At 38.8% G+C, this 25,468-nt stretch overlaps 1 protein-coding gene across 1 annotated transcript; it reads left to right on the top strand.

Annotated features, from left to right (window-relative positions):
* The first annotated feature begins 22,352 nt into the window (after positions 1-22,352).
* Positions 22,353-24,572, top strand: LOC145988121 (uncharacterized). Its single transcript, XM_083122952.1, has one exon. It carries the CDS (start codon positions 22,353-22,355, stop codon positions 24,570-24,572), a length of 2,220 nt encoding a protein of 739 aa, XP_082979078.1.
* The last annotated feature ends 896 nt before the right edge of the window (positions 24,573-25,468 follow it).

The raw sequence follows: 25,468 nt of genomic DNA, 5'->3' as shown, positions 1-25,468 counted from the left end.
TGGGTGGAGGATGTCTATGCAATTTATCCTAGTGGGGGAATTTTCTTTAAGAGGATTTTCTTAACTAGAGAGATAGCATTCCAAAACCTTTCCCTCTTTGAGCACTGCTGCCTCTCCTGTGAAAAAATCTTGCGGGCGTCCTTGTCAGATTGCGTCATTACGAGGCAAATATTTTTTTCTTATTTTTAGGTTGCTTTCCTGTAACTTTTACCTAATTGGAAGGCGAGGATGAGTAACGAATAGATGAAATTGATGGACACCCGCAAAGGGACACAATGTCCAGGCGGGACTCGAGCCTTAAACCTTCGCTGGGTAGCGAGATCGTTACTGAACCAATTAACGTTCTCATCTATTTCTATTTTGAGGGCCTTCCGGATGGCGTAGTGGTGGCGTCATCGCCTTATAATCGAGGGATCCCGGGTTCGGTACCCGGTGGAGGCACGTAGTGGTTCGGATCCCACTTTAAACTGTAGGTACAATTAGCCTCAATGTACATAAACTGGACTTAAAACGCCAATTCAATCAATCTCTTTTATTATTTCACGTCGCTTTTTGACATATAGAGCAAACTAGGGTAATAAAATGAAAATGAAAGATGAAATAGATAAGACACACAATGATACACACCCATGCCTCAACCAAGGTTAGCTTCTGAGTTCATAGAGCCTTACGCTAGCGATTCCTCCAGGTAAGGGATATACGATAGACGATTTGACGTACACCGAGGGGGTTCATACCTGCAGTTGGGAACATTCAAATGGAAAGTAATTTCTTCCAGTTTCCGAAAGCGACATGGCTTTCATTGTTCGGTATAAGCCAACGGCACAGATTTCTCCCAGATGTCAGAAAAATCTGCAGGTTCAGTAGTAGCAATCAGGTATTCGTTTACAGAAGTGCTTGTGCTGTTTGTCTTGAATATTAAAGCGAGTAATTTTAGGTCGTATTACGTGTATTCGGTGTCTGTACCATGAGTAAGCGTGCCAAAGGTAAGCATTCTTGTGCTGTTGCAGTGTACCAATTGGGGCTTTAAGGAATCTGGCACCACATCTATTTCTATTTTGAGGGCCTCCCCGATGGCGTAGTGGTGACGTCATCGCCTTATAATCGAGGGATTCCGGTTCGGTACCCGGTGGAGGCACGTAGTGGTTCGGATATGGAAAAAGTTATTCAATTTGAGATTGTGTTTGCATCCTTCCATGGGTCAACTGTTTCCAAGCAACATAAAGTTATGGACACTCTAAAGACAGTACTGAAGTTAACGAAAAGATTATTTCCCTGTATGTCAGAACAAGAACTTTTATTAGAATTCGACATTTGAATAAACTAATGAAACTCAAGTCCATGGAAGCAAGTGCAGCGAGAAAAAGACGACAGTGGGTAGCATCGTCTTCAAAATCATAATTCTCCAGGAAGGGTAAGTTGTAATGAATTTTTATTCTTACTGATATTTATTTCCGCCTCGGCCTCCACCGTATAGTGATTAACAAATCACATTGCTAAACCAAGACAGAGTCCAGGCCTATTGTTCATGTATTTGTTATTTGACGTCGCTTTTTTACCACTTTTGGTTAATCGCGGCGATGAGTGTTGATCACATAAAATTGATGAAAGGGCAGGCACAAAGAACATCAATGCCCACGACGTGACTCCAAGTCGGGAACTTCAGTGATGGGATTCAAAGTCGAATACGCGGTTGACCAGATTCGCCATCGAGCTGGCACGAGTTCCCTTGAATTTGTTAAGGGATTACGCTTTCCCACGACATTGCATTTTATCCATTTATTATTTATTTATTAAGTTCTAAAAAACATATCTTGATGTTACGGTTTTTTAAACACAAATCAGTTTAGGTAGAATATTTCTGCAATTTTACCATAGTGTAAACTTTAATGTAAGCGAAAGCATGTGTGCATCACTATAGTGCGCGTCAAATCTCCTGCATATGGCGATAGCCAATAGCAGCGCACTGCAGCGGTGCCATGTCGAAATCTCACACGGAAAGAGACAGCGTGGTCGAGCGAAACGCCTTGTCACGGAGAGCACGGAACATTAGATAATATAACATTTAATAAACATAATGGGAGAAAAGAACATACCTGATTAGGGACTGCATAATTCTTTCAATATTCTCAAGGTGGAAGTTGTAGAGCCTTTGTAAGATATTTTGTCCCGTAAAGAGTACGTTATCTTTTTGGTAGTAGAAAATTCGCCACGATCGTAAATTTCAAAGACTGTTCTACGAACTACGTCTTTTTTCAAAGTCATCTAAATTTGTCGTTCTTTTCGGTATATTAATGTGCTTTCTAGTCTAGGTTATTGAAACATTGGAGCAGGCCCCGATCCACATTGTTTTGCCCCCGAACATATCCGAGAAACGGTAGCTTGATTCACACCACACGCTTGAGCTGTTAGATCCTGGCACTTCTTAAAGTCAATTTTACTTCTTTGTTCGTCACTCGAACACTTTTTTTTTAAAAAAAATGTACACCTGAAAAATCACCTGTCGTGCCTGGCTTCGTACAACACTGTATTTTTCCCTCTTCTCTCGCCATCACTACCACTTGGTTTACTCAACGACATGCTGCACACACCCACTAAACACATGAAAAAAAAACGAACAATGACGGTATCCTCTTCGTCAACTTCTTCTGCCATCACTGGGAACGAACGTGCCCTGTTCCCTTAGCTAATCGGAAAGTTTCAGAATGCAACAGGAACGAAGGGAGAGCAAAAAGGATACAATGCAAATACGTTTATAATAACATTGCTTCTACAGAAGGAACGGTATAAGCTACAATCACGCTTGTTTCTCGTACATACTCGCGAATTCATTATCTTTCCATCTGTTGAACTACTGACACTTGAAATAATCTATTTATATCCGAGCGCCAGGTACACGATTTAGTAGCGAGGTGAAACAGCTTCTGAACTAGGCAACGCTGCACGTCCGTGATTCGCTGGTGCTGTTCAGTCGTTCAAGGTCATATGCAGGAGATTTGACGCGCACTCTAGTTAAAGATTTTCACATCTACAAAAAAATAAATATCCAAAACCCATTTCCACCTCACTCAAGGATTATGTTAATTCAATTCAAATTGTACGCGGGTTCAGTGACATGAATCTAACCTTTACTGAACAGAATGAGATTGGTTCATAGAATGTATCGCCGAAAATCAATTTCGCTGATATCCCGTTGTCGCTGTTCTATTTTCATTAGATACGAGCTCCAATTACCATTTTAATCCTTCGTTTTAAAAGTTATTCAAACACAAAAATAGTTATTGGGGGTCATTTTAAAGTTGTTTTTTTTTACTTCATTACTGTCTTCATTTGATTATTTTTATTTTCTAAGAATTTCGGCGGGCTGCAGCCCCTTAAGCCCCCCCTGCGTACGCCAGTGCTTGCCACACTCATCTAGCCTACGCTTCCATCAAATTTATCATTCATTTTTATTGTTGCGGTTAAACTAAATATGTAGAAAAGCGACGTCATATAACAACAGCGACAGCGACATCCTATGTATACTAGATATATAAATTATAATGAACAAATTATTAATAACAAACATCTGTGAAAATTTGAAAGTATGAAGGATAATAAGTATTGGTGTGGTAGCAAAATATTTAATACGTAAAATTGTATTTATTTACCCATACGTAACTTCAGATTTCAATGTAGGGGCGATATAAGAGGATATTCGTGATTACTTTTTGCTTGATTTGTATAACGCCATTTATTGTAATTGCGTGCTGTAAACTTCTTCATATTATTACCTAGGTCTTATTCCTTGCGTTTTGCTTATTATTCTGCCTCAAATGCTTAATAGAACCAACATATGGACAACTAAAAATGAAAATATTTCCCGTAAGCTTCCATTGCTACGCGAGCCTCGCCCCTTGACAGATCCCCTTGGTCACGTCAGAGCTCGTTGCGGCTTCTAGCCAATGGGAAAGCTCCGTGTCTCGGAATGCTCTTCCTAAAATACTTCTATATTCCTTGACCATTCAGTTCGAGAACATACGGCTTCTTTGGCGAAAAGATTGAAAGAACACACAGGCAACACAGTGTGCAGGTGTGAAGTGATTGTGATTGTACTGTGTATTAAACATAAAGATCAAGTATTCAAGTGATACAGGTGACTTCTAATCCATACAAGTGTCAAATAGTATACATAATAGGCCGTAAAGGTCCTATCATTGATAATCAGAATGGAAGACTTAAATGATCTTCATGCAACCTCGTCTTTCAATTCTGAAAACACTGGTGATGACATGAATCCTAACATTTCACCCGCATTCTACATTGAAGTAGAGACTTCTCAGACAATAACCCATCAAGAAGATCAAGAAGTTATGGATAATTCTCTTAAATCTTCGAACGCAAGAATCTCGGCTCAGAACTTCTACGATTATAACAGTAATGGCCCTTTCATAGTTCTGATAGAGGGTACAGGAAGAAACGTTGGTAAACTTGCGGGCGGGAGCCTAGGAAACAAATTTCGAAAAGCAGAAATTCCAGTTAAATATATAGACCAAGGTGGTCGTAATAGGGTAAGAGTATATTTCAACACTGCTCAGGAGGCGAATAACTTTGTTAAAAACGAAGAATTTCAATCTCATCTTTCTATTAAGGCTCGCATACCTCAATCCTTAATTCAACGAGAAGGTTTAATATATGGTATAGAATTCGACGTCAGTGAGGAAGACGTAGTGGATGGCAGTCAATCATACATTCCTATTATTAGTGCAAAACGAATGAAGAAAAAGATTTGGAAAAGTGATGGATCGTTTCAGCTACGAAATACTAAACTAGTGTGTTTGACATTCCAAGGTAGACATCTCCCAGAAAAAGTAGCCATAAATAGCAGCATATATGAAGTAACACCCCGACAGAAAACAGTCATTCAATGTAGAAACTGTTTCAGATTCGCTCACACGGCCAACCAATGTCGTTCACAATCTAAATGCGCTACCTGTGGAGCAATTAAACACGGAGATTCATGTAATCTCCCTGCCAAGTGTTCGAATTGCCAGGGGTCCCATTCAGCCCTTGATAAAAATTGCCCAATGTGGCACAAAGAGCGTCAAATCCAGGAACGTATGGCTCTAAATAATTTATCATACCGTGAAGCTAAACAAATGATAGAAGGGACTTATATTCCACAACCTAGCATAGAGGAAATTTTGAAGCCCACAATTAATTTTAAAGAGTTTCCACCTATTCAACAATATTCCAGATCACCACCCACTGACTTAAAAAATAAAAGCTCACAAGAACAATCATCTACTAACACAAAAACCATTACAACTGTGGAGCCCATTTTCAATAATATAGGAAGACAACAATTTTCTTTGGAACACGACACAGTGGACCCAAAAGTAATTCCACATCCAGACATAGTTGAGATACCTAATATTGCACACAAAAAAAACAATGAACCTACAAAGCACAAAAGAAAATATCATAACAAGGCGAGACATATGGTTCCCAATAATCCAGATCACATAACATCAAAAGCAGAAAGCTCCTCAACGGAGTCTGATATTACTCCTTCCTCATCTATAGGGAAAAATATCTTCCCTTCTGCTAATTCTACGAACAATCCACATTCTGAATGGTCGACAAAAATCATTGATCAACCTCCCTCATCTATCGGTAATATTCACGAAGTTTACACCTCACTTCTCAAAACAATACCACTCCTATGGTCAACTCTAGTTGAACTCAAAGAGTTACATCAACAAAAACAGCTTTTACAACATATCAATGAACTATCCATAAATCTATTAAATGTGTTACAAAACCTTACTTTCAAACAGAACAAGTAGGATACACATAACAGAAGATGTTTCTCATTCAATGGAATATTATTAGCTTTTCTACACGAAAATTGGACTTAATGAAGTTAATAACGGAATGTCATCCTTTAATTCTTTGCTTACAGGAAACTAAGGGTAGACAGTACGAAACATACAAAATTGTTCATTATAATTGTTTAGGCCCACCCTATTCTGAAAATGAACGAGGTATTAGCATATATGTCCACGAATCAATATCATATCAGGAAATTCAGATATCCAAACACCATAAACTTTTCCGCGATTATAAAGTAGAAGCACGTGCTATCCAAATCTTCATAGAGGGGAAAAAAATAACAATAATCAATATTTATATCCCATCAAATTACAATTCTCAGAATATAAAACCGTCAGATTTAGAAGCATTGACAAAAAATACCCCTAGCCCATACATCATTGTTGGAGATTTTAATGGTCATCATAAAATTTGGGGCTCACAATCATCAGACAGACTTGGGTCCAGCATTGCCGACTGGATAGAAAACAACTCATTTATTGTTCTAAATGATGGATCGCCCACCCACGTCCCACGCAACGGAAATAATCCCTCATCAATAGACCTCACTATAATATCAGAATCATTATTACCAAAATTTCAGTGGACCACAGCGGAAGAAATGTATGGTAGTGATCATTATCCCATTTATATTCATTCAAATTTTATATCCTCACAACCAATTCAACATATCTTATTTCCCATAAATCGCTGGAAAATTAATAATATATCATGGGAATCATATACAATTTTAATAGATTCTTATATACTTCAAGAACAAATAAATTCCTCTCAATCGGTTTCATACTATACACTACTCCAATATATCACAGAAGTTCTAGACATTCTCAGTTCACGAAAAAGAGTAAATTTTTCACGACTAAATTTTCCAAAAATTCATTGGTGGACTTCGGAGTGCGAGACAGCAAAAGCCAACCGAAAAAGGAGTGAGAATCATTTTGCTTCATATCCTACCCTTGAAAATCGAATATTATGGAAAAAATCAATAGCACAAGGAAAAAAAATATTTCTACAAGCAAAACGTGAAGCGTGGATTAAATATTGCAATTCAATAGACATGCAGGAATCATCCCGAAATGTGTGGCATAAATTTAATTCCTTACGTAAACCATGTCCACCTCGTAGAAAACCTATAGATAATAGTTGGCAAGACCAATTTTTAATGCTTTTGGCTCCACCATCAGTACACCTTCCATATAAAAAAATAGAGGAAAATATTTCTAACTTTTCACTTGAATTCCCTCCCATTTCTACAGAGGAATTAAAAAACATAATAAATAATATTAAACCCACTGCACCAGGTTTAGATGGAATACCATACCAAGCCATAAAATATCTACCTAAAGCAGGTTTAGATATTCTTGTATCTTTTTACAATAACATATTCCGTACCGGTATAGTACCGAGGGAGTGGAAAGATTATATAGTTCTCCCAGTTTTAAAAGCAAATAAATCACCACATTGTGCTACATCTTACAGACCCATAATGTTAATTTCAGTTTTGGAAAAAATATTCGAACGAACGATATACCTCAGAATTACCTGGACACTAGAACGTCAACGTTTCTTTTATCCTACTCAACTTGGCTTTAGAATCAATTATGGCAGTCAAGATGCAATAGCTATCCTAAGCACTGCAATTCAAAATAGCAAAATTAGTCGTTCACACTGTTATAGTCTTTTTATAGATGTGGAAAAAGCATATGATTCTATCAATTTACATATGCTTTGTAACAAATTAGAAAATCTTTTCATTCATCCTCAATTATCGTTAATCATATGGAACCTATATTCTAATAGAAAGATATATGGATGGTTCTCAGAAACAATTAGTGACCCTCGTTTCACTAGCATAGGAATTCCTCAAGGTGCACCTTTAAGTCCTTTATTATTTAATATTTACACAAATGAAATTCACTCCTTACCTCTTTATCCGTTCCAGTTAGTACAATACGCAGATGATTTCTGTTTTTACTGTACTACAGATGATGCAACCCAAGGTATAATTAAAACACAGAGATTAATTAACACCATTAGAGAATGGTTTCATAATGCAGGATTAACCCTTAGTGAAAATAAATCCAAAATCATTTGCTTTAATAACAAACGCACAGATAGTTATCCCAATAATATTTTACAAATTTCTGACATCCCAGTGACAGATTCTCACAAATATTTAGGTGTACATTTTGATAGACGTTTTACATGGAATTTGTAATAAATCCTCATACCACCTCATATTTCCTTGTATACTGTCATTACTTATTTCCAGAACTTCGATCTAATACTTTCACTCTCTTACATCCTTTGATCTATCAACTAGATATTCCATTATATACTCAATGTTCAATCCACTTCAGAGATCTAGGTTTACATGCATTGTACAAAGAAAAATGGTCAATGCATGTAATGATTTACACCGATGGTTCTAAGAATAACAATAGTGTAGGATGTGCCTATTACATCCCAGAGAAAAACATTTATCAACAATTTAGATTACCTATAGATTCATCTATTTTTACTGCGGAAAGTTACGCCCTATACAAAGCCTTACAATATGGAATAGCGGAAGACTTTAAAAAAATTCTTCTCCTTACAGATTCGCTGAGTGTTCTTCAAGCATTATCTACATCCTATCCCAAATTATGTCACCAACTAACTAACTAACTAACTCTCTAGCCTTCTTAAACCCGAAGGTTCATGCCTGCAGCAACACAGGCCTTCCATGTTTCCCTATTTTGAGCAAGTTCTATATACTCTTTTCCATCCCTACCGATTTCCCTTAGGTCCATCTCAACGTTGTCCCTCCATCTTCGTCTTGGCCTTCCTACAGGTCTCTTACCATCAGGTTTCCCAACAAGAATCCTGTAAACTCCTCGTTCCTCTCCCATTCGTGCCACATGGCCTGCCCACCTAAGTCTTCTTGATTTAATTATTCTAATAATATCTGGACATGAATACAAATTATGTAGTTCTAAATTATGTAACCTTCTCCACTCACCTGTCTCCTCATCCCTTTTAGGTCCAAATATTTTCCTAAGGATCTTATTTTCAAATACTCTCAATTTATATTCCTCTTTCAATGTAAGGGACCAAGTTTCACATGCATATAATACTACAGGCAAAATTACTGTTTTGTATATTTTAACTTTCAGTTTCTTAGATATTAAACGAGAAGACAAAAGTTTATGAAGAGAGAAGTAACATGCATTTCCTGAATTAAGCCTACTTTTTATTTCCTCTTTAATATAATTTTCATTTGTTAATATTACTCCTAAGTATTTGAATTTGGAAACTGGTTCAAACGAGTTGTTATCAATAATTAGATTTTGATTATTACCTAACACTTGGTTTCGGCCTGTAAGCATATATTTAGTTTTCTCTTTGTTAACTTCCAAACCTATCTCTTTAGCAGTTTTGAAAAATATTTTAGCATTATTCTTAATTGTATTCACATCATCCCCCAGTAAGTCAACATCATCTGCATATGCTAACAACTGAGTCACACCATTTAATTTTAGTCCTTCTTTAGTTTCCTTTACCTTCCTAACAGCATATTCTAAGGCAAAATTAAAGAGCAATGGAGATAATGCATCTCCTTGTTTTAACCCATCATGAATTGTAAATTTGTCAGACATATTAATACCCACACGAATTTTACTTTCTGTTTCACTGGTGCATATTTTTATCATACTAACAAGCTTCTTAGGTATTCCAAACTCAACTAATATATTATATAGTTTATCTCTTTTGACTGAATCATATGCTTTTTTGAAATCAATGAATAGCTGATGGACATTTTGATTATATTCCCACTTTTTTTCAAGTGTCTGTCTGATGTGAAAAATTTGATCTGTAGTTGATCTGTTACGTTTAAATCCACATTGATAATCACCTATAATTTCATTAGCATATGGGGTTAGTCTTGTTAAAAGAATGTTAGATAATATTTTATATGTTGTTGAGAGTAGAGAAATTCCACGGTAATTATTGCAGTTCATTTTATCACCTTTTTTAAACACAGGAACAATTATGGATTCTTTCCACTGTTGAGGGATTTCTTCTTTATTCCATATTAAACAGATTAATTTATGAATTTGATACATTAATGAATTTCCACCATATTTAATTAACTCAGCTGGTATTAAATCAATGCCAGGTGCTTTGTTATTCTTTAGCCTTTTAATAGCATCTTTAACTTCAGTCAAGTTGGGTTCTGGAACTAAAGGTTCTGCTGTGTGTACTTCATTCACTTCTGATTTATCTCCTACATGGACATTTAAAAGGTCATTAAAGTAGTTCTTCCATCTATTTAGAATATCACTTGGGTCAGCTAGAAAATCACCGTCTTTATCTTTTATCAAGTTTACTTTAGGTTGCCACCCCTTTCTAAATTCATTTACACCTTTATATAAATCTCTGATATTTTTATTTTTGCTGTTTGTTTCAATTTCGTTAATTTTGGTTTTCAAGTAATCTCTTTTTTTACTTCTAAACGTGCGGTTAACTTCTCGCTTTATTCTATTATAATTGTTTAGATTTGTATCATCAGAGTTATTTAACCACCTAAGTCTAGCCTGATTTCTTATTTCTATTAGATTATGACATTCATTATCAAACCGTGGCTTACTTTTTCTCGGTTTATGGTATCCTATACTTTCTTTAGCTGCTGATTCTATTGCATTACGTATGTGCTCCCAATTCTTATTTACGTCTGTTTCATTTATATTTTCATCATCATTTAAATCCTGCAAAACATCAAATCTATTTGACAGTTTAATTTGGTAATCTTTCTTAATTCTTTCATCAGTAAACTTTCCTTTATCAAATTTTAGAACTTTTAGATTTTGTTGCTTATGATTTATCACTGAGAGTCTTTCTCTTAATTTAGCAATTACTAAATAATGGTCACTAGCACAGTCAGCACCTCTATGTGTACGAACGTCAATTATACTAGTATGCCTTCTCTTATCAATGAGAATATGATCTATCTGATTGTGAGTTTTACCATCTGGAGAAGACCAGGTATATTTATGGATATCTTTATGTTTAAAAGTGGTACTTTTCACAATTAAATTCTTTGAGGTTGCAAAAGTAATCAATCTTATACCATTATCATTACTTAATTCATGAAGACTTTCTTTACCAATCGTGGGTTTAAATGTCTCTTCTTTGCCAATTTGTGCATTACAGTCATTATGTCACCAATCATATCTTATTATTTTAATTATTCAACAAATTCAACTTGCTTGCAAAAGAAACATTGACATTCAATTCAGTTATGTCAAAGCACATGATATTAATGTAGGAAATGATAGAGTGGACATATACGCTAAACAGGCCAGAGATTTACAACTCATAAGTTTCAATAGGTTAATGTATACTGATTTATTATCACGAGTAAAAATCAAACTAATGGAACAATGGAATAAATGGTGCAAAGATCAATTTAAGTTTGTGGGCAACACATATAGATGGATTGCAGAATTTAAATCTAAAGTCCCTTGGTTCAATTCATACACACTCCCACGGCAAGTCATAGTTTTTATTAATAGATTAAGAACAGGACACGTACGTACACCAGCACATTTAGCAAAAATAAAAATTAAAACTCAAGAAAATTGTAAATGTGGCAATAATAATCCTGATGCTCAACATTTAATTCTAGAATGTCCAATCTATTCAGATCAACAAATCATACTCTACAAAGGTTTTCAACGTTTAAAAATTCCATTTCCAATATCACTATCATCCATTTTAACAGATTTATCCCCTTCATTAATATGGATGCTGTATGCATATTCTCGAAAATGTAGACTTGAAATATAAAGTGATTTTTAAGAAACAGCAAAATGGACAAAAAAAGTGAATTATTTATAATAATTGTTATATATTTGTGATTCCGATTAATTTGTGAGACTAACTGCCAACTTTAGAAGAAAACATTAAAAGAAATAAAAAAAAACAATAACGATGTCCAAAGTCGACAAGATAATGCTGACAGGGACAAAAAAAAAAGAAGAAGAAGAAGAAGAAGAAGAACATATGGTGTAAAGTTGGAGGAGCTTGTGATTGTGAACTGTTCAGACGAATTGTCATTCTTATTAATAGTGATGGGTTCAAGCCGTTCATTTGTGCGAGTCGACTCATGAGCGCTCGCTCACTGAGAAGAGTCGTTCAAATGAGTCGTTCAAAAGAGTCGCCAAGCTTCTTTTTCTCGAAACACATGCCTGAAGAGGGGGAAGGGGTAGGAGGTGTTGAAGCAGATGATTGTATTTAAGTAAACGAACACAACGTACGTCCTTCAAGATTAATAAATTGTATTGCATTTTTGTGTATATGTGTGTGCGTGTAGCCGACTAGATGGCCAAGATTCTGAAGTAATCGACATTTGATCTTGCCACAGAAGTTCCCGGGTTCTAGTCCCGGTCTGGTCAAGGATATTCTTTACGAGTGTCCCTTCATCTGTATCATCACGCATCATCCTCATCGTCGCGATTACTTAAAATTTGAAGAAAAGCGGCATAAAATAAGAAAAATACAAATACGATTCTGTATGTGTATGGATATACATATATGTGTAAACAGTAAACACACACACACACAAACAAAATTTATTGCACATACTTGTTTTCATTACTCTGCCTCATGAGTGAGATTTTCTATATTTGTATCTTGTTTCAGTTTACATTTCATGCTGCGGATAATGCAAATTATGCAGTACGATAGCATACACAGAAATGCTATATAATTATATCAACCTTTTATTAGTAATAACGTGCATTTACATATTCTTCCTTTTTTTCATTCGATCACTGGTTTTAATATCGCAACAAATGTGAGAAAGCGAGTCAACAAAATGCACTCCAGATCTGCGCTGCGACACATCATCGCTCGTTCACGACTCTTGAAACAGCACGAAGAGTCACAGCACAGTCCCACGACTCTTTCCCCATCATTCGTTCACGACTCTCGAGACGGCACGAAGAGTCATTAAGCACCTTAACGACTCGCTCGCCTTACCGACTCTTCTGCTCACTCATCGTTCACGACTCTCGAGACGGCACGAAGAGTCGTGGAGCACCTTAACGACTCGCTCGCCTTAGCGACTCTTCTGCTCACTCATCGTTCGCTCGCGAGTCGCGAGCTCTCTTACACAAGGCGCGGCGGCGGCAGTCTCGCCAGCAGACTGGATCTACAGTTTAAAGTAGGATCCACCCGCTCGCTCTCCGCGGATGGCTAACAGCTGTGTTTAAGAAATATATATCGCTCTTGAACATTATCCATGTCCATCCCATATCCATAGCTTTTTGTTGTTCTACAGTCATTCAATATAAGTTTCTGCCAATATCATAATGTATGATCGAATTTCTATAAAGCGGGCCAAATTATACGTATGTATTTTTTTTTAATGTTGCTTTCTACTAGTAAAACACCTTAACACGTAGGCTCACCGCAGATGGCCAACAGCTGTTTATATCACTCGTGAACATGACCCATGTCCATCTTACGTAGTTGTTCTTATTCTGCAGTCATTCAATAAAAGCTTTTTTGCAGTATCATGTACGATGAGATTTATGATTAAACTTCTATATTTATTCTTTAATGCTGTTTTCATTAGTAAAATATTTACACGTTAATGTTAATGAAATATTTCACGTCATATGAAAACGATTTTGTCAGACAATGTTTAAAGTCCACTTTTATGCTCCAATAGGCTAATCGGGTCTCCCCGATGGCGTAGTGATAACGTCGCCGGTAATCAAGGGGTACCGTGTTCAATACAAAGTGGAGGTTCGGATCCTCCTTTAAACTGTAGGTCCAGTCCCGACTATCCTATCTGCACATAAAGGCTAATCGGAATATTGTAATCAAGAGGTCTGTGCCTAACACCTTCTCAAAATTTTTACAAGACTCCCCTAATATTTTTTACTAACATTTAATTTCTTGTAATTTTAGCGCTAATGGTTTGGCCGAACTTGAAACTACAGGACAAATTTGTTGGCTGTTCTTCGCTGCCCGTCATGGGCTGAGGTTGCGCGCTCTCTCTCTGCAAACAACACTCGCGAGTCGCGAGCTCGCGAGTCGACTCTTTCCTTCGTTCAAAGAGTCGCTAAGGTGTGCCACGACTCTTTGAACGAAGGAAAGAGTCGACTCGCGAGCATGCTCCCAAGGCATGCTCCTTCCCCTCTCATCGTACACGGCACGTTTCAGCCAGCTTTACGGGAAAAGGAACAGAGAGGACCCCCCCTCCCTCTCCTCTCCAGTCCCCATTTGCTGCCCGCAGAATCGACTTGCTTTCTTTCAAAAATTCCGGCCGCCAGGCGAGTATACACTTGCGCATGCGCCTTCCTCGCAAAATTCGTGGAAAGGAGAGGGAATACATACGACTCTTTGAACGTGTCGTTCAATTCTGGTGAACGAGTCGTTCACCGCTCACAAGAGAGAGTCGTTACTTTTGAACGACTCGTTCACGAACGACCCATCACTACTTATTAAGCTTGTTGCCATGCAGTGTGCGCATGCGCAGTGTGAGTCCGAGTTGATAGTGATGGGAAAAGTCGTTCCTTTTGCGGATTCGATTCCTTTCGTTCCGCTCACCTAAAGGAATCAATTCCTCCAACTCGTTCCTTCGTTCCTTTCGTTCCACTGCAAGTCGGTCCGACTCCGGCCGTCTCGTTCCAGTTCCACCATGATTTCGTTCACTCGTTCCTTTTCGGAATCATGGTTCCTGGAATCATTTCCTCTCGTTCCGAGGAACGAGGCTCATGTTTCGTTCCTCCTTGCCAGGAGAGAAGGTGGGGGAAATTGAAAATAATGTAGGATGGAGTTTTGTGGACCTGGTAATATGTGTGTGTGTTAATTACACGCGGCTAAAGGGTGGGCCCATTCAATGTTATTTTGCAGCGTTTTACACTTCGCGGGTGCACTGCTAAACAATGTGAAATTACAAGTAATTACTTTACTTTGAAAGGAGAAAATTATCATCATGCATTTTTTCCCATTTATTACTGATATTAGCTATAACAAATAGTAATCACACTAAAAGCGATGGAAATAAAGCTAAGAAAAATATGCCATGTGGTAAAACAAAATATCTCAAAAAGGCCGATTGCGTGTAATTGATTCGACGTAAATATATCAATACCGGGTTTTTAGACATATACATTTCTTTTATGTCGACAACAGGAATGGTTCATAACTGATATTTTCTTTTTACCTTGTATATATTCTTGATAAAGGTTGTGTAATGGGAGGGAAAGGGGGAGAAAAATGAACCGTCGAATGTAATTAATAAATTAAATTGTCATGGATGCCAAATGATTACTGCGCTCTTCTCTCAATGTAAATGTATTTTTATAAACTTCAAATATATAGTTACGTCCCTTTCTTTTTACAATTCGATGTTCTTATGATTCAGATTTCAGCGAACATTTGATTTTACGAAGTGCAGGTGTATCTCAAACACACCCGCACCCTTGCCTCTCTCCAGGCTGTTTGGTCGGAACGAAACCTCGGAACGATTCGTTCCGACTCCAAATTCTCGTTCCGATTCCAAAAACTCGTACCAAGGCTCACTGACTAGTCCTTCAAACGTACAGTCACCCTATTGGGGAGCTTGGAGCGAGTTAAAAACTGTAGTAACGCCCTCCATTATATTTGGCTTCTTGGTTGGTTCCTTCTGACCTCAATAGCGGGTGAAGGAGGGAGAGGAGTTTAACCGCGATGAACCCAGCAGGAAACTTTCCTAAAAACGGGAAATTTTGGAGCCAAGGAAGGGAAAAGGGTGAAACGTCTAAAATGTGCAAGAAACTGTGGAATTAGACGTCTTGCATTAAATAATACTTATATTTTTCCTTTGGTGAAATGTATTTTCTTTCAGTTCGAACTCAGTTGATCGCAGTTAATCGTGATCGAGTTAAAAAGTTTTTAATTTTTTTTATTTTTATTATTATTATTATTATTATTTTTTACGTTTAGCTTACTGCTCCATAAGTTTATAATAATCTCATATGTATTATCATATTGACAAGGGTTAGGTGGCAGAGCAGCCCTTGGCTGAACCTCGCCCGCTGAATAAAGAAAATTTATTATTATTATTATTATAACATTCAAGTAAAGCCGGAGCCTGTGGCTGAGTGGTTAGCACATCGCGCAGCGACGCCAAGGTTCCCGGGTTCGAATCCCGCTCGGGCTTGGTTGTTTGTGAATGTCCATTCCTCAATTTCATCATTTCATCACTCATCCCCATCTTCGCAAATTAGCCAGGAGGCACAAAACGCAAAGTAAAATAAACTAAATCAATCAATCAACATTCAAGTAAAAATATTAATTAACAATAACGACTCAAATAAAGCAGATTTTGTCCAACATGAAGAAAATAAATGAAGTACATATACTCAGTGATGTATCCACCTCTACATATCACGGCTATATTTTTTTCGCAACAGACCCCCTTTAAATTTATTCACAATCATCTAATTTGGTAGCCGACTCCCGTGGCGGAGGGGAGTCGCACTAACTAACACTTCGCACTAACACTACGGGGTCCCGGGTTCGAATCCATGGATGTTTGTTATTGTCCATTCATCACTTATCTCCATCTTCGCAAATTAGCCAAAAGTGGCACAAAAAGCGAAGTAAAATAAAGCAAATCAATCAATCAGTCTGATTTGGTGTTAAATTTGCCTTTACGTCATTTACACCCTCCTAGATTAGAAGTTCTGGATAAATCGTGAAAGTATGGATAATTTATTTTCTATTTTATTGTTGTATTTCTTGGTTGTGGAAGACCAGGAATTTTCAAGTCGAAAGGGAAATTTTTCTCCGAGCCAGGGAGAATTTTGCAGAATTCACAATGTCCCTGCTGTTTAGCCCAGACCACTCGGAATGGGCAAAATACAACTTTCCTCCTACCCCTCTTCCCCCTTCCCTCTCCTCGGAGAGCCTTTTCAATGCTGAGGCAGATAACGGGAAAGTAAGGGAACAAAGGGACAAGAGAAGCCGCTTCTAGAAGTTTCTCGCATGTTTTGACAACGACGCAGGCGCAGTAGCTAAAAACAAAACCGGATTCGATTCCAGCTGACTTCCGGAATCGGAACGATTCGTTCACTTGCTGGTTTCGTTCCTTTGGAACGATTCGTTCCGGAACGACCCATCACTACGAGTTGAGTCGTGAGGCGACGTACGTGTGTTGTACGCCTCGTCATATTCGTGTACATTTGTGTGGAAACCTTCATTATATTTCGTGTTATTTACGTGCTTCATGTTATTAAAGTAGAGTCCAGCGCAGATAATTCTGCCGTGCAATGCGCGACAGAACTAAAGAAGCAGTGTTGCTAATGGAGCAGATAGAAAAATCGCTGCGGTGCGCCGATGCACAGCTGTTACGTACAACAATAAAATTAGAGAATTCAGGTCTATCTAACGTTGAGTTTTAAACGTCATGCATTATACCAGGACTAGGATTAATATGTACAAACAAGTGACTATGTATGGAGCTACATACATATGGACTAAAAATTCGCAAAATATGAACTAACACATAAGTAAAATTACCAAAAATGCTGCAAAGAAGACTTCTTCATACGATTCCTTATTTGAGTGATTTCAAACAAAATAAAAAAATATATATATTATTTTTCATTGCATTAATGCACTGGTGGCGTTCTAACTTTTCACTCCCAAAACCCGTATACACTGGTATGGAACTGCAACGGCAGATAATAACATGCCAACGTGTTAAACCGCTACAATTGCACCATAACACTCCTCCTGAAGCAGTATTATTATTTCCTCTCTGAGATCGGCGACAGTCGGTTGCCTTTGTTGTACATTTACAAAGGATGCCGGCTTCCACAACAATAACAAGTACATATACTGCCACTAGACGATAAGCTGCGCGGCTTTTTCTTTTGTTATGAACCAGGGCCGGCGCTAGTCATTTTGCCTCACTGGGAGGTGGCGGCAGATGCCGCTCTATTTCGACCCCCCCGGTCATTACGCAGCAACGGAAAATTGAAAATCAATATATTCCTAACTAAAACATCAAAATTTAAAATAAATAATGAGACTTCTTATGCTATTTCAATACTATTCAGCGCAAAAGAATATCTCGCTCGATCACAGTTTTCAATAGGCTTATTTTTTTCTTCTCTTCAAATTTTGCCGCTCTGGGCGATGGGACGGTTCGCCCTCCCCTTCCGCCGGCCCTGCTATGAACTTGGTCACCCATCAAAGCATGGCAATTTTAACACAGAAAACAATATGTATCGCATTAAGCAGCAAAAATGACAGCCTCCTCTATGCAATATCTACAAGAACACGTGCCGGAGCCAGAGTTGAAATGATGTTGGAGCCACATAATTTATTTATTTTGAATAATTCCAAAATTATGAAATATGAACAATTTGTTGCTGCTGTTCGCTGCTCTCTTGCCAAAATGCTTTATTGGGATGCTAACACCATGACTGGCTTCCTCCTTCATGAACTCGTGCACGTTGCTTAGAATTTCCCGAGCTTGGCTATGCAAGGTTTTTGATTTCAACTTCGACAGAACTGGAGGCATTATGGAATTTAACGTTCATCAGCAAACACACACTTTTACATAAACACACGCAATACACGCACACAACGTCAAACCGGTCAAATACTTAGTATAAAATAAAAATATGGTGCTTCCAATCCAACAAAACTCACCGCCACTTTACCTGCTTTCCCCTTCCGTGACAGAAATAGTGCTTCATTATTACAGTTGGCAACACTAGTTACTAGCTAGCCAATGAACATGCACTGCATAAAAGAAGCAACGACTACGCCGTGCTATATTGCCACATTGCCGTCCCTGCTGACCGGTGGGAACCGCGAGCTGGAGCGCTGTTCAATTGTTTTCAATGAAGTTTGCGCGAGTGTGTCCAGGAATGGAATGACAATATGGCAACAATAGCGAAGGTTTTCGAGCAGGGTAGAACACGTGATGCTAAGAGAGAGGGAGACGAAACGAAAATACGTTTCTACGCAACGGCAAATTTACGTGTGTGGCACTCTATAAGTTAATCTACATATATGTTTCATTTGCACCAGAGTGAACTGACATACGCGAAACCACACACCCAGGAACTAGGAAACTATTCATGGTCCTCCTGTGCCCGGATAAATGGTTGATTCGATTCGTTACGGCCCGGTCATCCATTGTGTTCCCGCTGAGAAAGTGCGCCTTATTAACGGCTTTGTGTTTGAGCTTCGAGAGACAGTGGTTTTGTGCTTACCGGCAATTCTGTGCATCGTATCCTTGCCGGGTGTGACTGTGATCTTCGTGTATGTACTTTACGTGTTTTGAGACTTAAATATGGAGCAAATACTTTCAAACAAACGTCTTCTCAAACGTGACGTCACACGTTTGGAGAAGAAATTGGCGGCAGATGATCTCACCGAAGGTAATGTTTTAGTGTACATAGACAAAGCATTACAACTGACAGAAGACACTCAAAAACTGATCCGTGAAATCTCTGAAAAGTGCACCGACGAACAGTTTGAGCAATATGATGAGGAAATTGGGGTACTATTATCGTATGGGCAAAACACCTACGAATCATATATTTCGGACTTCTTTACATTGCTAACGTGTTGCGGAACATTTCTTAAGGCGAAATAATGCATTTCTAACTAAGATAATGTTTATTTTCTCTATTTACGAGTACTTACTGTTACTTGTTGTTTCGAATCTGTAACACATTATGGCCGTGATAGCATACTGGTTTAGGGGGCGTTCTGAGAGTGTTTTGTCGATTTATGCAGTGGTGCAACCTCGTTCACCGGAAAATATCTACTTTCGTGCCCCTATTTGAAATTATGCTAATACGTCGCATTTACGTGTAGAACTTGTGAAATAACCTTGCGATTTACCACGTTCATTGTCCATAAACAGCAATTCGGAACCATCTTCCTTTCGCAATTCGGAACCATCTTTCTTTCGCAATTCGTTAATGCTCTTCCTTTACGCACAACACTCTTGCAACCTTGAATATTGACGTCAGACGAGGAATGCCTACGTGGTTAGGTTAGGCCTGTTAGGTTAGGTTCCATTAGCATAAATACAAAGAAAAAATAATATTTTCGCTAAGAGACGCGTTACCTTTGTATTGCCTAACATGAAAAAGGTCTCTCCTGTGACGTCAGAACACAATGTTGCTAGGGTGTTGTGCGATAAGTGACACCCATTCGGGTCTGAACCATCTTTCTTTCCAAATTTGTTAATGCTCTTCCTTTACACACAACCATCTTGCAACCTTGAATATTGACGTCAGACGAGGAATGCCTACGTGGTTAGGTTAGGCCTGTTAGGTTAGGTTCCATTAGCATAAATACAAAGAAAAAATAATATTTTCGCTAAGAGACGCGTTACCTTTGTATTGCCTAACATGAAAAAGGTCTCTCCTGTGACGTCAGAACACAATGTTGCTAGGGTGTTGTGCGATAAGTGACACCCATTCGGGTCTGAACCATCTTTCTTTCCAAATTTGTTAATGCTCTTCCTTTACACACAACCATCTTGCAACCTTGAATATTGACGTCAGACGAGGAATGCCTACGTGGTTAGGTTAGGCCTGTTAGGTTAGGTTCCATTAGCATAAATACAAAGAAAAATTATAAAAAAACCTCTCTCCTGTGACGTCGGAACACAATGTTGCTACAATGTTGTGCGATAAGTGACACCCATTCGGAAAAAATGGCTTGTTCCGAACTCGACAGGTGGTTCTAGTGAAAACACGGCGAGGCTGAAACACTGGCTACGGGGTTGCATCGTCTTAACACACGGAACATTGCACTCTCATGCAAAAAGCAAATGGCGTGAGGAGAAACAGCGTGTCGGACAGAGATTTTCGCAGAAAACAACACGCATTCACATTAAAATGGATCAAATCTACATTCAGGAACTTCCAAAACGCTCAAGAAAATGATTTCCGTAAGTACTTTCTCCTGTAAATTTGAAGGAAATTTCAAGGAATCCGTTTTGCCCATACGATAATGTTACCGAAATTGGTTCAGTGCAAGACAGGCTCGATGAAGCATTGGCCAAGTTATACATCGCGAAAAAACAGCAAACTACCGTGACCGAGACAAAGACAGTGAGTGATGTGCGTCTACCAAGATTGGATTTGCCTACTTTTACAGGAAATCTGCAGCAGTGGCTTTCTTTTAGAGACTTGTTCGTGGCGTCCGTACACAACAACGTGTCACTTTCGCCCGCGCAAAAACTGCAGTATTTGAAATCGAGCGTCCGTGGTGAACCCGCGTTATTGTTACAGTCTATAGCGATAACCGATTTGAATTACAAAGAAGCTTGGGACATTCTGACTAACAGATATGAACAGAAACACGCGCTAGTGAACGACACAATTAAGCGGCTTGTGTCCCAACCCTCATTACAAACTGAGTCTGCTGTCGGCTTACGCAAGCTTGTTGACGTGACGACAGAATGTGTTCGAGTTTTACGTGTGTTGGACATTCCAGTGCAGCATTGGGACGCTATCCTAGTGTTTCATACAGTGGAGAAATTGGACAGTACTTCGAGGCAACAATGGGAGCTGAGCGTGTCGTCCGAGCAACTTCCTACTTTCGAACAGCTGAGCGGCTTCCTGGACAACAGAGCGAGAGCGCTCGCAGCATCTGCATCTTCCAAGGACTCGAAACCAGGATCCCAAAGGAAACCCCCCACAGTGAACCCAGTGCTAGAAGAAGTGCTAATTCATTTCACGTGTCGTCCTCTTGCCCTATGTGTCGAGAATCGCATTTTTTGAGTAAATGTGAAGAATATATGAGCCTATCTGTGCCAGAGAGGGAAGTGTTTGTGAAATCGAAGGGCTTGTGTTTCAACTGCCTTTATAATTCCCATTTTGTGGATAAGTGTAAATCAGGCTCGTGTAGGTCTTGTGGTAAGTCTCACCACACGTCTATCCATCGTGATACTTCGCAAAGAGCTAAGGTAAGTGGAAACGTGGCAATGCCGCAAGTGGTGTCGCACATTACAGCTGATACGCAGTGTGACGCAACGCGTGTCTTGTTACCGACTGCTGTTGTGAGAGTAAAGGATAAACAAAATCAGCTTCACTCCCTGCGAGCACTTTTGGATAGTGCTAGTGAAAAATCCTTTTTGAGCGAGAACGCAGCCCAATTATTAGGCTTGAAACGTAAAAAAGTGTTCGTGTCGGTTACTGGAATTTCGGGCAATTCACACTCTACTGTTGATTTGAACATACTCTCTAAAAACGGGGACAGATCCTATCATTGTTCGTCCTTAATTGTGAAGAAAATATCCAACACAGTGCCACAAGCGTGTGTACCAAACACTGAGTTTTAAACATTTACGAAACCTTGAACTTGACCATCCTTCATATCATAAACCTGACACAATTCAGTTGCTTATCGGGGCTGATCTTTTCCCATTGTTACTAATGAGTGGAAGAAGAGAGGGGAGAATGAATGAACCCGTGGCTATTCAAACCCGCTTGGGATGGGTTGTTTGTGGCAAAACTCCTCAACAATCTCTGTCTTCTTATCACATTGCTGTACAAGAAAATGATCTGAACGAAACTCTGAATAAGTTTTTTGAATCTGAGGAGATTCCTAACTTACGAGTGCCGAGTCAAGAAGAACAATTGTGCGAGGAACATTTCGTACGAACACATTATCGCGAGGATGATGGTCGGTACGTCGTACGCTTACCATTTAAGGTCGACCGCGACGAGTTAGGTTATTCAAAAGATAAGGCGATGAAATGTTTGCTTGGTCAAGAGCGTAGGCTTCGAGTTGATAGCCAGAGACTAGAACAATACCAGTCATTCATGCAAGAGTACATTGCGTTGAATCATATGACACCAGTGGCGGACTGTGAACCACCCAGCACCCCCGCTAGTTCTTATTTCATTCCGCATCATTCTATAACAAAGGAGACAAGCACAAGTACGAAACTGAGGGTAGTTTTTAATGGATCGAGTAAAACTAGCACAGGCGTGTCCTTGAATGACGTGTTAATGAATGGAGGTAAACAACAGCCAGAGTTACTATCCATTTTGTTACGTTTTCGTGGCCATCTTATTGCATTGACGAGTGATGTTCGGATGATGTATCGCCAGATAAAGGTGAATTTTCAGGACAGAGACTACCAATTAATTTTGTGGAGAGAATCCCCCAATCAACCTGTGATTGTTTATCGTTTAAATACGCTCACGTATGGCACAACACCAGCTGCTTTTCTTGCTACGAGAGAGTTAAGTCAGTTAGCAGACAATGAAGGTGAAAATTACCCGATTGCAGCAGAAGTCTTAAAGCAACAGTTTTATATGGACGATTTGTGCAGTGGAGCTGACAGTGTTCCAGAAGCAATAGAGATGCAGCAACAATTGACACAATTGTTGAGAAAGGGTGGATTTGAGTTGCATAAGTGGACGTCAAATCATACTGACGTGTTGAACAGTATTCCTGAGCATTTGCGAGAGAAACCTACAGTATCTTCCATCCATAACAGCGAATTCATAAGAACTCTTGGCCTTGTGTGGCACCCGGATACAGATCATTTGAGTTTCATCATTAACCCACCTAGTGAACACCCTGTATTAACCGAAAGGTTGTTGTTGTCTGAGGTAGCTCGCATATTTGATCCACTCGGATTACTAGCCCCAGTCACTATGTTAGCTAAAATATTAATTGAATCACTGTGGAAGGAACAGTTAAATTGGGATGAACCTATTCCTAGTGACATAAGAGAAATATGGGAAAGACATTGTGCTGAATTACCTGTGTTACAGAGCATACAGTTACCGCGATGCTTAAAATGTAGAGAACCAACTTTGTGTCAACTGATTGGTTTTTGTGATGCCAGTGAGAAAGGTACATGTACTATTGTGTATCTACCAACAGTATATGATGACAACGCTATTACAGTCAGATTATTAGTTTCGAAAACAAAGCTTGCACCCATAAAACCTGTAACATTGCCACGTTTAGAGTTATGTGCTGCTGTGTTGTTAGCCAAATTGATTAGTGTTGTGCAGTCATCATTGTCATTGCATATAGACAATATTTTCCTTTGGTCTGATTCACAGATCACCTTATGTTGGATTAAATCAGATCCATCCAGATGGAGTACATTTATTTCGAACCGAGTTTCACTCATTCATGAACTGACGAATCCTCAACAGTGGTTTCATGTGCGTTCGAAAGAAAACCCTGCAGACATTGGTTCTCGTGGTGCTTTCCCTACACAGTTGTGTGAAGCTCATTTATGGTGGAATGGTCCATCATTTCTTTATTTGCCTGAGTTGCCTATGCATGAATCATCTACTGTGGAGAGTGAAGAAATAAAAAAGGAGGAAAGAAAAACAACGATTCGTGTGCTGTTGACTACAACATTTGACACTAAGGAGTTATTGCAGAGATTCTCATCATTCTTGAGATTGATACGTGTTACTGCTTGGATGTTTAGATTCATAAGCAACTGTAGAGCGCCTTTCATGCAGCGAAACGAGCAGACGTTGACAACCGAAGAGTTATCAGCTGCGACTGAGTTTTGGGTCAAGGTCACCCAACGTGAAGCGTATGAGAGCGAGGTTAACTGTTTACAAACAGAACAGGAGCTCCCCTCATCCAGTACACTTCTATCGTTGAGTCCATTCATTGACAAAAATTGTGTGCTATGAGTAGGTGGGCGTTTACATAATGCTGATGTGTCTTCAGACAAGAAACACCCTATAGTGTTGATAAAGAAAGATAACGTACCCACATTGAAGTGGAAATTAGGTAGAGTTATCGAAACTCACAAAGGACAAGATGGTTTGGTAAGAGTTGCAACTGTTAAAACTAAAGACGGTGAACTAAAGAGGCCTATTATGAAGCTTGCACCTCTACCAATTGAGAAAGTGTAAATATGTAACCAGAAAGGAAATTTGTGTTTATTGTAATCTATGTATTCAAGTGTAATATGTTATATTGTAAAAGGTAATAATAATTGTGTATTCTAATTTTGGAAGCTGATCTTCCAAGAGGGGCCGTGATGTTCAGACGAATTGTCATTCTTATTAAGCTTGTTGCCATGCAGTGTGCGCATGCGCAGTGTGAGTCCGAGTTGAGTCGTGAGGCGACGTACGTGTGTTGTACGCCTCGTCATATTCGTGTACATTTGTGTGGAAACCTTCATTATATTTCGTGTTATTTACGTGCTTCATGTTATTAAAGTATAAGTTAATCTACATATATGTTTCATTTGCACCAGAGTGAACTGACATACTATTCATGAACCATAAGCGACCGTGTCCTGAACTGTGCATAACCAAACCAACTAAGAAAGATGGGAAAGTTTTCATTAGGCAGATTAAAACAACTCAGTACAACAATATTATGTGGTTATGTGCCAGGAATGATCTTAATAAATTATTTTGTTGGCCATGTGTTTTGTTCAATACAAATTTAGGACCATGGAACTATACAGGCTACAGTGACTTGAGCAATTTTTATAATGCAGTGCAAATACATGAACGTTCCCAGAATCACATCTGTGCTTGCATCCAACTGAAGACAAGTCATGATTCATAATTCT

Source organism: Lepisma saccharinum, chromosome 5 (assembly GCF_977018435.1).
Source record: "Lepisma saccharinum chromosome 5, izLepSacc3.1, whole genome shotgun sequence".
Lineage (NCBI taxonomy): Eukaryota > Metazoa > Arthropoda > Insecta > Zygentoma > Lepismatidae > Lepisma > Lepisma saccharinum.
This window is presented reverse-complemented; position numbering and strand designations above follow the sequence as displayed.